Consider the following 17,688-nt stretch of genomic DNA (forward strand, 5'->3'; position numbering starts at 1 on the left):
CAGTCTTGGGGAATGAGCAGCCAACATACACACTACATACACTGAGTGTACAAAACATTAGGAACACCTTCCTAATATTGAGTTGCACCCCCCTCTTGCCCTCAAAACAGCCTTTCATTTGTCAAGGCATGGACTCTACAAGGTGTCAAAAGAGTTCCACAGGGATGCTGGCACATGTTGACTCCAATGCTTCCCATAGTTCCCATTTTTTTCGTTCAGCCTTTGAACGTTGCCCGGTTGGAATATTATCGCTATTTTACGAGAAAAATCGCAAAAAAATTGATTTTAAACAGCGTTTGACATGCTTCTAAGTACGGTAATGGAATATTTTGAATTGTTTTGTCACGAAATGCGCTCGCGCATCACCCTTCGGATAGTGACCTGAACACACGAACAAAACGGAGCTATTTGATTATAACTATGGATTATTTGGAACCAAAACAACATTTGTTGTTGAAGTAGAAGTCCTGGGAGTGCATTCTGACGAAGAACAGCAAAGGTAATCCAATTTTTCTAATAGTAATTCTGAGTTTAGGTTGTCCCAAACTTGGTGGGTGTCAAAATAGCTAGCCGTGATGGCCGAGCTATGTACTCAGAATATTGCAAAATGTGCTTTCGCCGAAAAGCTATTTTAAAATCTGACACCGCGATTGCATAAAGGAGTTCTGTATCTATAATTATTAAAATAATTGTTATGTATTTTGTGAACGTTTATCATGAGTAATTTAGTAAATTCGCCGGAAGTTTTCGGTGGGTATGCTAGTTCTGAACATCACATGCTAATGTAAAAAGCAGTTTTTTGATATAAATATGAACTTGATTGAACAAAACATGCATGTATTGTATAACATAATGTCCTAGGAGTGTCATCTGATGAAGATCATCAAAGGTTAGTGCTGCATTTAGCTGTGGTTTGGGTTTATGTGACATATATGCTTGCTTGGAAAATGGCTGTGTGATTATTTGTGTCTATGTACTCTCCTAACATAATCTAATGTTTTGCTTTCGCTGTAAAGCCTTTTTGAAATCGGACAATGTGGTTAGATTAACAAGAGTCTTTATCTTTAAAATGGTGTAAAATAGTTGATTGTTTGAGAAAATTGAATTGTGGTATTTTAGTTGGTTTTGTATTTCGCGCCGTGCGATGCCATTGGCTGTTGGCTAGCGGAACGTCTGTCCTCAACAGGTTAAGAGAGGTTTAATGCCTTAATATTTAATAGTTTTAACCCTCGAAACTCATGTTTGCTATATACAGTGCATTCAGAAATTATTCAAACCCCTTGACTTTTTCCACATTCAGTTACGTTACATTCAGAGACTTGTCCCAAAGCCATTCCTGCGTTGTCTTGGCTGTGTGCTTAGGGTTGTTGTCTTTTTGGAAGGTGAACCTTAACCCCAGTCTGAGTTCCTGAGCGCTCTGGAGCAGGTTTTCATCAAGGATCTCTCTGTACTTTGCTCTGCTCATCTTTCCTCATTCCTGACTAGTCTCCCAGTCCCTGCCTCTGAAAATCATCCCCACAGCACAATGCTGCCACCACCATGCTTCACCATAAGGATGATGCCAGGTTTCCTCCAGACGTGACGCTTGGCATTCAGGCCAAAGAGTTCAATATTGAGACCAAGATTGGAGCTCTGTCAGTGACCATTGGGTTCTTGGTCACCTCCCTGACCAAGGCCCTTCTCCCCCGATTGCTCAGTTTGCCCGGGTGGCCAGCTCTAGGAAGAGTTTTGGTGGTTCCAACCTTCTTCCATTTAAGAATGATGGAGGCCACTGTGTTCTTGGGGACCTTCAATGCTGCATACATTTTTTGGTACCCTTGCCCAGATCTGTGCCTTGACACAATCCTGTCTCTGAGCTCTAAGGACAATTCCTTCGACCTCATGGCTTGGTTTTAGCTCTGACATACACTGTCAACTGTGGGACCTTATATAGACAGGTGTGTGCCTTTCCAAATCATGTCCAATCAATTGAATATACCACAAGTGGACTCCAATCAAGCTGTAGAAACATCTCAAGGATGATCAATGGAAACAGGATGCACCTGAGCTCAATTTCGAGTCTCATAGCAAAGGGTCTGAATACTTACAGTTGAAGTCGGAAGTTTACATACACTTAGGTTGGAGTCATTAAAACTCATTTCTCAACCACTCCACAAATTTCTTGTTAACAAACTATAGTTTTGGCAAGTTGGTTAGGACATCTACTTTGTGCATGACAAGTCATTTTTCCAACAATTGTTTACAGATTATTTCACTTATAATTCACTGTATCACAATTCCAGTGGGTCAGAAGTTTACATACACTAAGTTGACTGTGCCTTTAAACAGCTTGGAAAATTCCAGAAAAATGATGTCATGGCTTTAGAAACTTCTGACAGGCTAATTGACATCATTTGAGTCAATTGGAGGTGTACCTGTGGATGTATTTCAAGGCCTACCTTCAAACGTAATGCCTCTTTGCTTGACATGGGAAAATCAAAAGAAATCAGCCAAGACCTCAGAAAGAAAATTGTAGATCTCCACAAGTCTGGTTCATCCTTGGAAGCAATTTCCAAACGCCTGAAGGTACCACGTTCATCTGTACAAACAATAGCACGCAAGTATAAACAACATGGAACCACGCAGCCGTCATACCGCTCAGGAAGGAGACGCGTTCTGTCTCCTAGAGATGAACGTACTTTGGTGCGAAAAGTGCAAATCAATCCCAGAACAACAGCAAAGGACCTTGTGAAGATGCTGGAAGAAACAGGTACAAAAGTATCTGTATCCACAGTAAAAACGAGTCCTATATCGACATAACCTGAAAGGCCGCTCAGCGAGGAAGAAGCCACTGCTCCAAAACCGCCATAAAAAAAGCCAGACTACGGTTTGCAACTGCACATGGGGACAAAGAACGTACTTTTTGGAGAAATGTCCTCTGGTCTGATGAAACAAAAATAGAACTGTTTGGCCATAATGACCATCGTTATGTTTAGAGGAAAAAGGGGGAGGCTTGCAAGCCGAAGATCACCATCCCAACCATGAAGCACAGGGGTGGCAGCATCATGTTGTGGGAGTGATTTGCTGCAGGAGGGACTGGTGCACTTCACAAAATAGATGGCATCATGAGGGAGGAAAATTATGTGGATATATTGAAGCAACATCTCAAGACATCAGTCAGAAAGTTAACGCTTGGTCGCAAATGAGTCTTCCAAATGGACAATGACCCCAAGCATACTTCCAAAGTTGTGGCAAAATGGCTTAAGGACTACAAAGTCAAGGTATTGGAGTGGCCATCACAAAGCCCTGACCTCAATCCCATCGAACATTTGTGGGCAGAACTGAAAAAGCGTGTGCGAGCAAGGAGGCCTACAAACCTGACTCAGTTACACCAGCTGTCAGGAGGAATGGGCCAAAATTCACCCAACTTATTGTGGGAAGCTTGTGGAAGGCTACTCAAACGTTTGACTCAAGTTAAACAATTTAAAGGCAATGCTACCAAGTACTAATTGAGTATATGTGAACTCCTGACCCACTGGGAATGTGATGAAAGAAATAAAAGCTGAAATAAATAATTCTCTCTACTATTATTCTGACATTTCACATTCTTAAAATAAAGTGGTGATCCTAACTGACCTAAGACAGGGAATTTTTACTCGGATTAAATGTCAGGAATTGTGAAAAACTGAGTTTAAATATTTAGTATTTGGCTAAGGCGTATGTTAACTTCCGACTACAACTGTATGTAAATAATGTATTTCTAAAAACCTGTTTTCGCTTTGTCATTATGGGGTATTGTGTGTAGATTGATGATAATTTTTTGTCATTAATCAATTTTACACTAAGGCTGTAATGTAACAAGATGTGGAAAAAGTCAAGGGGTCTGAGTACTTTCTGAATGCACTGTAGGTATGGTGACAGAGGGCAACATGAGAGGTAAACCTGTACGTGTTCATTTACAAAGATTCCTCTTTACCTCTGTAGTCTGGTCTCCTTCACCACCAGCAGTTACCATACCCGGTCTGCTAGGTGGTTTGTACTTAAAAGTCCCCAGGACATTTACAGTATTAGGCAAGACTGCAATCTCTTCTTGTGCACCAGATGCATGGAATAGTCTACAATCCATGCTTCATCTTGATATGTTAGTGGCACTGAATTCATTTCAAATGTTGATGGGAGACTGTTACAGAAGAGTTTAAATATATATTTTTCGTCCGGATCATGTTGTTGTATGTTTTAATTCTGTAATGTATTGATTGTTACTGCCTTCTTGGCCAGGTCTCCCTTGAAAAAGAGACTGGGTCTCAATGGGCTTTTTCTTGTTAAATAAAAACAACTTGTTTTACGGCTCTTGACAATTCAAAGTTCTCAAGAGAAGTTACCCTTACTTATTATCTTACGTGAAGGATTGTTATACATTACTTTATCAAAATCTGCTCTAAAGATTAAACCTGTTTTCCTTGCATTCTCATAGTTTTCCATTATTTACAGTAGTTGTCTAATGTTGTCTCCAATATATCTCAAGATATATATCAACATAACATATCTTAGGAATCCTGATTAATAATGTCCGGTAGGACCTTTTCTATTCTGAGTAATACATTTTGCCAATATTTTTACATCACAACATTGAAGGGTGAAGGAGGTGTGTTCTTGGCACATCTCTATGGAAACTAGTGGGACTAGAATGTGGGGTGGGGAAGTGTAGGTGGAGAGAGGGAGATTAAATGGATCTAAGGCTCCTACTAGGGAGAAGAAATTGATTCCCCACATTGGAGACGAGCGGCTGCAGGTTGGAGCTGGGCTGGAGGCTTGGAGACATCCAGGAAGGTGGGTGTGGGAACCCCATGCTGCTCCATGCTGATCAGGAACGGGAGTTTAATGGAGATGCTAACAGGTAATGAATGGCTGGCTTGTAGCGTATTCACAGTTTACATCTATAATGTAGATTCATCACATTAACTTGGAGTATATGTATTCCATCTCTTTCTGTGAAACTGGCCGTATGTTGACTATTTTGACTGTTTATCTCGTGTTCTCCTCCAACATGCTCTCAGCCTTCACTTTGACTGTGTATTTACTGACCCTACTCTCTTTCTCAATGTTCTCATTGATTAAGTAACCTAAACCTGAACTGCTAATCTGTCTTGCATGAGACCATTCAATTGTGCCTTTTCTTAAATTATGATTTATTAAGTAAAAGTCAAAAAGCATTGGAGTAAAATCCCCTGACCTTAGCATTCCTGCTCTCACGTGTCCTTAACACAGATTTGGCAGACATTGCTTTCACACAGACCACAACACACCATATAGGGTTGGAAGCAACAACACACATTCTACAGAATATTTATTGAAATGTTATCTATGCGGACTTTCCAATATACTGCTTATTGATTGTCAAGTTGTGTATGGTTCACACTGCAGCTCTTTGCCCAAACTTGAAAAAGGCCTCTAAGGACTGTAGGACGCAAGGGACAACTCAGTTTTCTTCTGACTTCTTTTATTTCTTTAGTCAGTTAGTTAGTTAATTAGTTCTTTAGTTAGTTAGGTTGATAACCTTTAAAAGGCAAAACACAAAAAGAAATATACATTACTTCAAGTAAGGTCATTTCAAATTAAATATATAATCTTAATGTAGTCATATTATCTAAATTATACTATATACTAAATTAGACAATTGGTCTCAATTCTCAACACAAATAAACACCTAACTGGCAACAATTTTACACAACAATGTCCATGTGCCTACCGGTTGAGTCTCCAGAATCCTAAATGAGCTGAATGTGTATGGATGAGAGTCTCCTCTTCCGTGAAGGACTTCCAGTGAAATGCTTTTCCACCAAACATTTCACCACCTGCTATCACAAAGGTGCACCAGTATATATGTTCCCCAGGGAAACACAAGCTAATGATGGGTTCCACAATGCATACAATCTTTCGCCCCCTGCTGGTGTTTTATCTTTGAAATCAGTTAAATCTGAACGCCTTGAATATGAATACCTGTCTTTTGACGCAACATTGATGGAGTTGAAATGAAATTTCATTTAAGTACACTACCATTCAAAAGTTTGGGGTCACCTTGAAATGTCCTTGTTTTCCTTGAAAACATACATGAAATAAGTTGCAAAATGAATAGGAAATATAATCAAGACGTTGACAAGGTTATAAATAATGATTTTTAATTGAAATAATAATTATGTCCTTCAAACTTTGCTTTCGTTAAAGAATCCTCCATTTGTAGAAATTACAGCCTTGCAGACCTTTGGCATTCTAGATGTCAATTTGTTGAGGTGATTTGAAGAGATTTCACTCCATGATTCCTGAAGCACCTCCCACAAGTTGGATTGGCTTGATGGTCACTTCTTACATACCATACGGTCAAGCTGCTCCCACAACAGCTCAATAGGGTTGAGATCCAGTGACTCCATTATAGACAGAAAATCAGCTGACTGCTTCTTCCCTAAATAGTTCTTGCATAGTTTGGAGCTGTGCTTTGGGTCATTGTCCTGTTGTAGGAGGAAATTGGCTCCAATTAAGCGCCGTCTACAGGGTATGGCATGGCATTGCAAAATGGAGTGATAGCCTTCCTTCTTCAAGATCCCTTCTACCCTGTACAAATCTCCCACTTTACCACCACCAAAGCACCCCCAGACCATCACATTGCCTCCACCATGCTTGACAAAAGGCCTTAAGCACTTCCCCAGCATTTATTCATTTTTTCTGCGTCTCACGAATGTTCTTCTTTGTGATCCGAACACCTCAAACTTAGATTAGTCTGTCCATAACACTTTTTTTCCAATCTTCCTCTGTCCGGTGTCTGTGTTCTTTTGCCCATCTTAATCTTTTATTGGCCATTCTGAGTTATGGCTTTTTCTTTGCAACTCTGCCTAGAAGGCCAGCATCCCGGTGTCGCCTCCACTGTTAACATTGAGACTGGTGTTTTGCGGGTACTATTTAATGAAGCTGCCAGTTGAGGACTCGTGAGGCATCCGTTTCTCAAACTAGACACTCGAATGTACTTGTCCTCTTGCTCAGTTGTGCACCGGGGCCTCCCACTCTTTCTATTCTGGTTAGAGCCAGTTTGCGCTGTTCTGTGAAGAGAGTAATACACAGCGTTGTACGAGATCTTCAGTTTCTTGGTAATTTCTTACATGGAATAGCCTTCATTTTTCAGAACAAGAATAGACTGACGAGTTTCAGAAGAAAGTTCTTTGCTTCTTGTTAATTGCAAAAGGGTTTTCTAATGATCAATTAGCTAATCCAAGTTTATCATTTTAAAAGGCTAACACAACGTGCCCTTGTAACATAGCCTTCCTTCTGATGGTTGCTGATAATGGCCCTCTGTACGCCTATGTAGATATTCCATTAAATTAAAAAAATAAAAAGCCATTTCCAGCTACAATAGTCATTTACAACGTTAACAATTTCTACACTGTATTTCTGATCAATTTGATGTTATTTTAATGGACAAAAATGTTGCCTTTCTTTTAAAAACAAGGACATTTCTAAGTGACCCCAAACTTTTGAACGGTAGTGTAGATATGTAGCACCTGTTTATTTGTTATCATCAACAATAACTCCAGGTAAAGTATAGTGGGTAGTCCAGAGAAAAGTAGAACAAACATAGGCATTAAAAGACAGAGACACAAGTCCATTTTATTCAACAAAGAATAAGTCCATAGATTAATTGAGAACCCAACAAACAGAGGAAGCACTACAAGCCAGGCTGCTGCTAACTCGGCCTCCTGGGGCGACAGGCAGGATTGCAGGAATCACAGCAGTGGCGGAATACAAGGGAAAATAGATTCAACCGAGCAGGAAGAGGAGACGTGCCGCAGATGAGGGGGGAGAGAGACGAGGAGGTCACTGATCCAGAGAGAGCGAGAGCGAGAGAGCGAGAGAGAAAAGCAGAGAGAGATAGAAAAGTAGTGAAAGGGAGAATAAGAGCTAAAGAAGCTGATGGAGGTCTACAGGGTGCCCCCTCCTCTCCAATCCCCCTCTTCAGCTCTGAGAGGAATCCCTCCTAGGCCAGTGTGTGTTTGGTGTTTATGTTAAAGTGCCCCCCTCCTCTTCCTCCCTTTCTCCCATGGCCACGGTGATGACGGATGAGTTAAACCCCTGCTCAGGAGAGGGAGATGTGAGGGAGTGTGGACACAGACACACGCGAGCAGCACACACACACACACAGACAGACAGGATGGCAGATACATACAGAAGCACAGCCATGCACACGGACAAAGACGCACAGGTGGATAAACTAAACCCAGTCCATGCTATGATTAGATACACATTAGTCTCTGTGGTTGATTTATTATGCCTGTTTGTGTGGTTGTGATTACTCATGCCTGTGTGTCTGCTCTGTCTGTGTAATATATATATATATATATATATATATATATATATATATATATATATATATATATATTGTATGTGTGTGTGTGTGTGTGGAGACCAGGTTTGACAGTATAGACGGGTCTGGTCCCTTCCCTTTAGTCAGTGTTCCATGCCTAGCAATGATCTCCAGGGGTCAAGGTCAGAGGTCAAAGTCAGTATAAGTTCCAGTAAGGCCACAGCAGGGTCGGTCACTCAGCATAGTCTGTCTCCGCTGTCGCCTTGGCAACCGTTGTGGCCACCTTGGCAACTCTCGCCAAGCACCCCGTAGCCAGGTGGGCTGAGGGCGGGGCGGCGGGGCAGTGGGAGGGGCTAGATGCTGGGCCGTTGGCGGGTGGTGTCGTAGGATCGACACACCTGTGACTGAGACACCACCCCATGTTCCTCCTGGGAGAAGGCATAGCCATCTAGAGATAGAGAAGAGGAGGGAGAGGGACAAGTACAGTAAGTACACCACTGTATGTTTACCTACCTATATAGAAGTAAATCCAAGGCTGGGACAAGGACAGGGATACTCACGGGACACGTTGCTCTGCTGCACAGAGTTTTTGCGGCCCACGTTGGAGGGTGTTTTCCTAAAGACCCGCGTCAACAGGTGGGCACGCTCATTCAGACTGGAGAAGAGACGGACAGGTAAGTCAACCAATCACAGAATACACAGCCACTGATTGACAGGTTATAGCGCCAATCACAGGGAAAATCTCTATATCTCTATGACAGGTTAACACAACAGGTGGAAGTACTACTCTGAGGGATAACCAGTCCGACAAATGTGGATCACCTTTTAGTCAGGTCAATTTCTATGGCAACGAATCCTTCAGAACTAACCTGCTCCGGGGCAGGCTAACTCAGGGCTAACTCCATTTATCCTGAATGAAGTCTCTGAGCCGCGAGTTGAGGACCAAAGTAAATCAGATTCCCTCCCTCTTACAAAGATTGCATCACCATCATCATCCCCTTAATTTCAGGAAGACTGATTCCATATTTTATTAATCAAAAAGCTATGTGTTTATTTTTATGTTAAAATACCTAAACACATTATTAGTAATGAGAGGAAGCATTTGAAACTTCTGTATGACTACTACTACAATTATTTTAATCGATAGGAGTGGGAAGAAAAGGTGCTCATGCATTGATAAGCACACCAAAGTAATAAAGTAAAGACGGCCCTTCTAAAAGCCTATTTCACACCATAGCCTGCTGAATTTCAAATATAACTTTTCCTTCATTTTGATTTCAGCACAAATGAACATGTGCCACCGACTCGCCCATGGATTGATGTTTCAGCATTGTCTCAATGAAGACTTTGGCGTTTGACTAGTCGTGTGCGACATGTAGCAGGCTTGTAACTGTGCGTACGCTTTGATCACACTGACAGGATCATTGTATTTTGGTACACCAGAATTACATTCATTTCCAATGAAACCGCTGCGTTTGCAGCATTGCGTTGCAGAGGCAGTTGCTGTGCGTTCGGTGTGGTGCATACCATACGTTGGATTTATGGAACGTATGCGTCAAACTGTATGCGTTAACAGCCTGACAGAAATGGTAGCAGAAAGTGAATATTGACATTTTGTTGCATACATATCCAGATGATGCTGCGGACTATTTTGCGCCATAACGCTGTCAGTGTGATTGAGCGCTAGAGTTAACAGCAGACGGTCCAGCAATATCCACCGTCGTAGTATGGTTGAAGCCTGAGCTGGTATGTGAAGCTAACTGAAGCTGGCTGGCTTTAGAAAATCCTGAGTAGATCTAGCTTGCTTCGTAGTATAACCCTCAGGAGTCTTTGATTGTGACCGAACACTCTCTGAAGCTTAGCCTGAGTGTCACTGGCCTGCTACACTATTGGTGAAACGTTTACATAGCGTGAGACGATTCATCTGAAATGAAACCTGGGAGTAAGCAGCGAGGCTCGGCTCGAGGTTCGCAGCGCGGCTCGGCTAGAGGCTCGGCTAGAGGATCGCAGCACGGCTCGGCTAGAGGCTCGGCTAGAGGATCGCAGCACGGCTCGGCGGAAAATTACACTCTAGGTTCTGGTCAGATTACGACACACAGCTCACCTCCGAGAGTCTTGATCAAGTGACTCACGCTCTGCTCATGCGGTCCAGAAGTTACACGGCCATGTCATCCTGTCTGTGCTATCATGCCAACTCCTTGTCACTCATTCTCATGCCAATGACTTGACAATAACAACATTAGGCATTGGCAAGAGCACAAACAGATCTGGGACCAGGCTATGATTTCCTTCCCTTTATGAACACATATAGGTGAAACCAATGGATAGGCCACCCTATTGCTTACACCTTGAAGACCTGCAGATCTGAGGTCTTGAAGGAAAGGAACAAGGAAGTGAGAAGAGGAGATCATTTTGTACTATTAGGGCATGGTATAGGCACTTGTCTTTCCCACTAACACGGACTTTGCTGATAAAGGAAAGGAGGGAAAATGTACAACTGTGATATGTTGTTGTCTTCAGATGAATTGCACTAGTTGTAAGTCTCTCTGGATAAGAGTGTCTGCCAAATGACTAAAATGTCCATGTAAATAGCTGAGTCCTGTTAGTATTATTGAAGTCAACCCCTGCCTAGACCTTACCCCAAGACAAGACAACTTGTTGATGTGACTACCAGAGCCAGACCTGGTAGGGTAGGGGCTAGGGGGCTGGGCATATGTCTTGGCTGGTACTGAAGAGCAGATTGACATTCAGTTAATCCAATCCCATCTCATTATGTGACTGCAGGGCAAACAGCCAGCCATGTTAGCGCCCCCCCCCTCCCTCTCCAGAGGAAGACTACACCCTCTGTTTTCCAGGACAGTCATCCCTCCTCTACTCTAAACATTCACGCTCACATGCAAACACGTACAAATTCACAGACAGACACGCATACATCCTCAGCCTTCCTCTCTCTCTCAATCCTCCTCCTCACTAATGACAATGCTAAACTTTCTGTTAACAGTCAGTATCCAAACAGAACAGAATGTTTCCTTCTAACAGAATGCTTTCACAGAATTCTTCCCAGATTGTCTGATTCCGCTGTGGAACACGGTAGGTTACTTCTCTAGATCAGGCAGCCAATGAGGCATTAAATCACATGAGGGGTTTCCCTGGCACTGGGGCAGGGGCCCTGATCCGATCCACAGAGTGTGTGGACCCGGGCCAGCCTCCCCAAGGTTACACTTCTGAGCAAGCAGCTGGGACCTATTCTTTATGGTACCACAGGGAACTTAGACCTGGTGTGTTTGGAAAAGCCTGAAAAACCGTTCTGAAGTTTTGCAACGGTATCGTACGCCAAAGAAAATGAGGTCTGCTAAATGGATGACAAGGTGAATGAATGAAGAACAAATTGATAGCCTAAAAAATCAATATATAAATAGCACATCTGTAAAGTGATGACTGAATCCGCCGCACGTCGCCCCTGTAGTGTCGCTGTCTGAAAGGGGAGTGAGACTCCAAACAGTCCAAGGACGCGCCACATCTAATTACTTCCCCAGAGAAACTTTGGTCCTCTACCTTTCCCATCCTTGTCCCAATCCTCTCCCGTTATGAAATACAGATGTGTGCGTTTCTCCTCTGTGCCTCTCAAACTCCTCAATGCTTTCCATGGTCGTCGCTGGGGGCTCCTACCCATCTCTGGGAGAAGGTTCAGCCCAGGCCATGGCCTTCACTTCGAGGCTAGGGAAGGCTGTGTGCGCCCATCCGTCCAAAAACAACGCCCTTCCTCCCCTCCCTGTCCCCAAGCACCTCCCCAGCCCACCTCTGTCTGAGCCAGTTCTCTGTTCTGGACTGTTGGCCTAGCCGTCTCACTGGATGATTGAGGACTATTGTTCCTGCCCAAAGCCCACCAAAGAGCCCCATACACAGCCAATATCCCACACAACCATCCCTCAAATGGCCAAACCTCAGTCTTCCATCTCCCACTCCATTCCTCAACCTAATATGGCCAAATACCTCCGATGTTTTAAAGCCCCTTCTAACATGATCAACCCTGAATGGTTCTACTTCTTATCTTATGATAGATATACTGACTACAACCCACGATACAAAACAAACACACACAAACGGCTAACTCTAACACACAATCACAGAGGCTACAGCACACCCAGTCCTTACAGCAGTGCAAACCTGTCCACTTCCTGACTCGACACAATCAGATAGAGAGATAGGAAAAAGAAGATGGGGAAGGAAAAGAAAGAGATATGATGAAACATGAGTGCTGAGGTGGGTGAGTGAGTGTAGGATGCAGTGAGAGAGACGGGGGAGGAGTCTTGCAGAGCGGAGCAGGGGCAGACAAACAGGTCAGAGTTCACACAGTGAGCCAGGTCAAACCAAGCCAAGGTGCTACCTGTGTCTGTCTGTGCCCTGAGCTCTGGGGCTAGGGGACCTCAGGGTTGGCTTTGGCTCTGTGGATGGGTCAACCATGTTACCAACAGGTTAGCTGGCCATGGTTACATCACTATCATATATGGTACACGCTAGACTTTAAAACACTGGGACATAAATCATAATAAACACATCAATCTTACAGACTTTCTAACAAAATATTTAAATGGGGGGGACCCCTCAGTCCAAGCAATTATCATTATCTCATGCTATGAAAATGACATGAACAATGTCACAGTAAGTTCAGTAAAGATCCCGTCTGTGTGCCCCCCCTCCAACTGTGATCCCTTGATGCAGTGTGTGTGTGTGTGTTGTGTGTGTGTGTGTCTGACCTGCGTCCGCTGGCGTCTCGGAGCACGGCGGCCCCTGGGTCTACAGCCCTGGCCTCCAGCTCCTGGACCTCTTCCAGAAGAGACTTCTTCACAGTGCGACGACCCCTACAACACATTCACAGGATTATGTTGACACATTCACAGGATTATGTTGACACATTCACAGGATTTGATGATATCTGCGGGCAGAAATGCTTGATTTCTTTGGTATCGCAAATTGCTAACTTTTCTGTCAGGGAAATAATATTTGTTGACGTGTGGCTTGACTGAACCAAAATATGTGGTAAAAGTATGGTGATTGGTTAAAATTGCGAGCCCACTTTTTGTAGTGTGGTGTTCAGACAGTTATATGCAGTAATTTGACCGTTTTATGCGGTAATAGTGCGATGAATGGTCAAATTTGCAAGCCCTAGCATAATATGCGGGAATGGTTGATTTTGCAAAAAAAAAATCGCCAATCGCAGAAGTCGCAAAATCTGGGTACAGCGGGACTGTGTTTATACACACACGTGTATATGTTCGTATTGAAATGTGAAAAACATCGCTGTTCATATGCATTGATTTAAGTGGTATTTATGCAGTGTGAGTGTTTACTCACGCGTTCCAGGCAAAGTCTTTGAGTAGACAGGCTGCTGGCACCAGGACCAGCCCCAGCCAGAAGTGCCAGCACTGCATCACTCTGCTAGCCTACAACACAACGTCAACACAACGTCAACACAACACTCCAGGAACCCAGGAGAGAGACATACAACACATTTCAGCCACATCAAGAGACACGTTAGACAGACACTCCACAGGGTCTCCACCCTCTGTTGTCCAGCTGCAGACAGCCTCGTTGACCTCTAACCATGAGTCTGTCTCCAGGGGTTAATCCCCCTCTAAACTACGGTCTCTCCCCGTCCCCCTCTAAACTACGGTCTCTCCCCGTCCCCCTCTAAACTACGGTCTCTCCCCGTCCCCCTCTAAACTACGGTCTCTCCCCGTCCCCCTCTAAACTACGGTCTCTCCCCGTCCCCCTCTAAACTACGGTCTCTCCCCGTCCCCCTGTCAATCAGCTGCACTCTGTCTCTCTTTGTCTTTCTACATGGTAGCCAATTCTGCCACCATATGCCAAATGCCAGTAGCAGTTTGCTAAATATGCCCTGACATATTTCTGGTAACAAAGCCCATCTCTCTACTATACTATCTACATTCATACAAGTGGACATTGACTGTGCTGTAGTCTACGCTGTACTGGCTAGCTAGCTACATTCATAGTAAGATTACAGTTTTCCCTTAGTCCCTGTTATGAGGCTGTAGTTCAGAGATGGTCAGAGGGAGATACTTTGGGCCGGACACAGCTGACATTCCCAAGGGGATTCTCCGGACTGAATCGGAAAACCATTATGAGCCATTCCCAATGACAGCTGGAAACACAGCCAGAGAAGCTCAGACTACACACACACACACACACACACACAGTTTGACAAACAGCCACAGACAACAGGACAGACTGTCGGTCTCACACAAACACACCAAAAACACACACATTCTTTGTCAAAAACCCCACACGCACAAATACAGTCTCAAACAAACAGCCACACACAGACACACACAAACATAACTCAAACAATTATTTGAAGCGTAAACACAGAGCACTCAATGAATAGCCCAGTATTCATCCCCTATGGGCAGATGAATGTAGAGATACAGGGGATGAGAACGGGTGAGAGAGCAAGGGGAAGTGAGGAGGAGAAAGGAGGTGATGGGGTTGTCTGAGCGGGCTGATGGAGGGATTGGAGACGGGAGCGTTTCCCCCAGTTCCCTAGTTGGACGGAGCAGCTGCAGGGTTTATTCACATTCCTCATTTCTGACACAAATTGAATGAATGGTCTGAAAGAGGCGGAGACTCCCTCCCCCAGTCTCCCTGCACATTGTGGTACCACTGCTCCCTGTACCTAGCCCCCTAAAAAACCCAACATGGGACCCTCAATCAGGGGGTCCCCCATATACACACACCCGTCCTCCTCCAGCCCTGCCCAGCCCGGCACTCAAGCTATAGTCAACACCACCAGAGCAGGCCGTAAAAGCCTGGGGCTCGGGTGACCGCGCAGCAGGTGCAGAGGGCCTGCAGAGTAGGCTGGAAGGGCATAAATCTCCCAGGGGCTCCAGCAGTGCTGACATGGAACACCCAGAAGGCCAGCCGCCCAGGCGCCGTGTGTGTGTGTGTGTGTGTGTGTGTGTGTGGGGGGGTATTACCCCCCACCATCAGAATGACTGACACATGTATGGGGAGTGGTGGGGGGGTGGAAAGCATTAAGTCCATATAGAACACATCCACAGAGCTGCCATGGTTTCTGGCCTATTAGGACATATTTACAGCCTGGTCTGAGGCTGGGTTTTTTGGTGCTGACCGCACACCTCTGCAGCGGTGCCTCAGCTTTTCTAACCAACAGGGCCCTGTAGACACGGAAGAGTTCACTACAGTCGTAAGTAGTAACAGAAGAATCAGAGGAGACTTGCCTGGCCCTGCATGTCAGGAGCGATGGGGATGGACGGCCAGAAAGCTGAGTAGACAGTGAAGAACAGCATCCAGAGAATCATACTGCCCCATACTGCCAGGTGGGAGAACTACAGGGAGGGAGAGGGGGGTGGGAGAGGGGGGTGGGAGAGGGAAGGAGAAAGGGTGAGTAATATAGAGCGAGGTCACATAGTTAATGTACAAACACTGAATATAGACAACCTTGTCCCTGAGAGTCCCCCTCTTTCCCTCTCTCCCTCCCCTTCTGTCCCTTTCCCTCCCTCTTTCTTTTCCTTTGTCTATCCCTCCTTCCCTCTCTCTCTCTCTCCCCCTCTCTGTAAGGGGACACTGTGTGAATAGCTATGGGACCCTGCTTCATTACCGGGGGGGTGTTGTGTGGACAGCTGAACGGACGGGGCGTGTCAACGCCCCCCTCAACCCTGTCCCTGGAGTGGGAATGCCCTGAAATGGCTGTAACACATGGCAAGGAGCGAGAGTGTGTGTGTGTGTGTGTGTGTGATCTCTCTACACTAGTATACCCTACACTGCCACCTATACCTGTACACAACAGTGTCAGCTGTCAACCTGTAGGCCACCAGTCATGTGGTACTATATGTCAGCGTGGTACATAGAAGCAGTCTATAGGGCTAGTGAAGTGGGAGGGTGTATTAGAGGGGAAACAAAGTCTTACCCTGGTCCAGGCAGTGGTTTCCATACCAGCTTTTAAACACACTGTTACTACCACATACTGCAGATAGAGAGAGAGAATGAGAGCGAGAAAGAGAGCGAGAAAGAGGAATGGTTAGTTCACAAACGACACCAGAGATAAAACATCCATAATGATATACTGTAAACTTAACAATTCCTGTTAAAACCCTCAGCGTGTACCTGCTGCTCTCAGCCATCTAAACACAAACACCATGATAAATATAAGGAACAGAGTGATGGAGAGAGAGAGAGAGAGAGAGAGAGGGAATAAGGTAGATGAGTAGAGCGATTGCTGAGGTAGACTAACTGCAGTCCCATGAGCACTTCATTACTGATTTAAAATGGCCAGAGTCTAGCATCTCTGTAGCAGGATCCAAAAAGTGTAACTGACACACACATTTCATCAGACTGGGCATTACATTAGTGGGATGAGTCCATGTTAATGTTCAGAGTGTCAGCGCCAACATAAACGAGACACGGTGTAGGGCATCTGCTTACCGTGTAGACCATGTTCCCCACAAACAGGTAGTCAGTTCCATGACCGTTGTTGAAAGGACTGTCTGGGGAGAACACACACACAAATATTTACCACAAGATATTAAGTTAATGAAGAGTGTGTGTCTAGCAGGGAGGATGTAGGGACCACTACTTACCATGTTCTAGAACTTTGAGTGGAAACCAGAAGAGAATAATGGAATGGATCAGAGCATTTATACAGTGACCCCAAAACACCTGAGAGAGAGAGACACAGAGAGACAGAGACACACAGAGAGAGAGAGAGAGAGACACAGAGAGACAGAGACACACAGAGAGAGAGAGAGAGAGACAGAGAGAGACAGAGACACAGGCAGAGAGACAGAGACAGAGAGAGAGAGAGAGAGAGACACAGAGACAGAGACACACAGAGAGAGAGAGAGAGAGAGAGACACAGAGAGACAGAGACACACAGAGAGAGAGAGAGAGAGAGAGAGAGAGACAGAGAGACAGAGACACACAGAGAGAGAGAGAGAGAGAGAGAGAGAGAGAGACACAGAGAGACAGAGACACACAGAGAGAGAGAGAGAGAGAGAGAGAGAGGACAGAGACACACAGAGAGAGAGAGAGAGAGAGACACAGAGAGACAGAGAGAGAGAGACAGAGAGAGAGAGACACAGAGAGAGAGAGACAGAGACACAGAGAGAGAGAGACAGAGAGAGAGAGAGAGAGACAGAGACACACAGAGAGAGAGAGAGAGAGAGAGAGAGAGAGAGAGAGAACAGAGACACACAGAGAGAGAGACAGAGACACACAGAGAGAGAGACAGAGACACACAGAGAGAGAGACAGAGACACACAGAGAGAGAGACAGAGACACACAGAGAGAGAGACAGAGACACACAGAGAGAGAGACAGAGA

The 17,688-nt window shown here is 44.7% G+C and overlaps 1 protein-coding gene and 1 long non-coding RNA gene across 9 annotated transcripts in view; both read right to left on the reverse strand.

The window, feature by feature from the left end:
- Positions 1 to 5,289: 5,289 nt before the first annotated feature.
- Positions 5,290 to 6,941, reverse strand: LOC106579519 (uncharacterized). The gene is made up of 2 exons (XR_001322670.2): positions 5,729 to 6,941; positions 5,290 to 5,536 (listed from the first exon to the last, which is right to left on the reverse strand). It is a non-coding gene; the product is annotated as an uncharacterized lncRNA (long non-coding RNA).
- Positions 6,942 to 7,609: 668 nt separating this feature from the next.
- The window catches only part of atp8a2 (ATPase phospholipid transporting 8A2), a 61,383-nt gene continuing 51,304 nt past the window's right edge, over positions 7,610 to 17,688 (reverse strand). For 7 of the 8 annotated variants that reach the window (XM_014159473.2, XM_014159472.2, XM_014159474.2 and 4 more), the window contains 8 exons: positions 16,948 to 17,026; positions 16,793 to 16,854; positions 16,278 to 16,334; positions 15,589 to 15,696; positions 13,685 to 13,773; positions 13,087 to 13,191; positions 8,890 to 8,984; positions 7,610 to 8,777 (listed from right to left, as the gene is read on the reverse strand). In XM_014159473.2, the coding sequence (XP_014014948.1) occupies positions 8,683 to 8,777; positions 8,890 to 8,984; positions 13,087 to 13,191; positions 13,685 to 13,773; positions 15,589 to 15,696; positions 16,278 to 16,334; positions 16,793 to 16,854; positions 16,948 to 17,026 (690 nt within the window). In that variant the 3' untranslated portion in view covers positions 7,610 to 8,682. Of the gene's footprint in view, positions 8,778 to 8,889; positions 8,985 to 12,716; positions 12,775 to 13,086; positions 13,192 to 13,684; positions 13,774 to 15,588; positions 15,697 to 16,277; positions 16,335 to 16,792; positions 16,855 to 16,947; positions 17,027 to 17,688 lie in introns of those variants that run through there. The other variant, XM_014159477.2, reaches the window with a different exon arrangement.

The sequence above is a fragment of the Salmo salar genome, chromosome ssa19 (genome assembly GCF_905237065.1).
Source record: "Salmo salar chromosome ssa19, Ssal_v3.1, whole genome shotgun sequence".
Classification (NCBI taxonomy): Eukaryota; Metazoa; Chordata; class Actinopteri; order Salmoniformes; family Salmonidae; genus Salmo; species Salmo salar.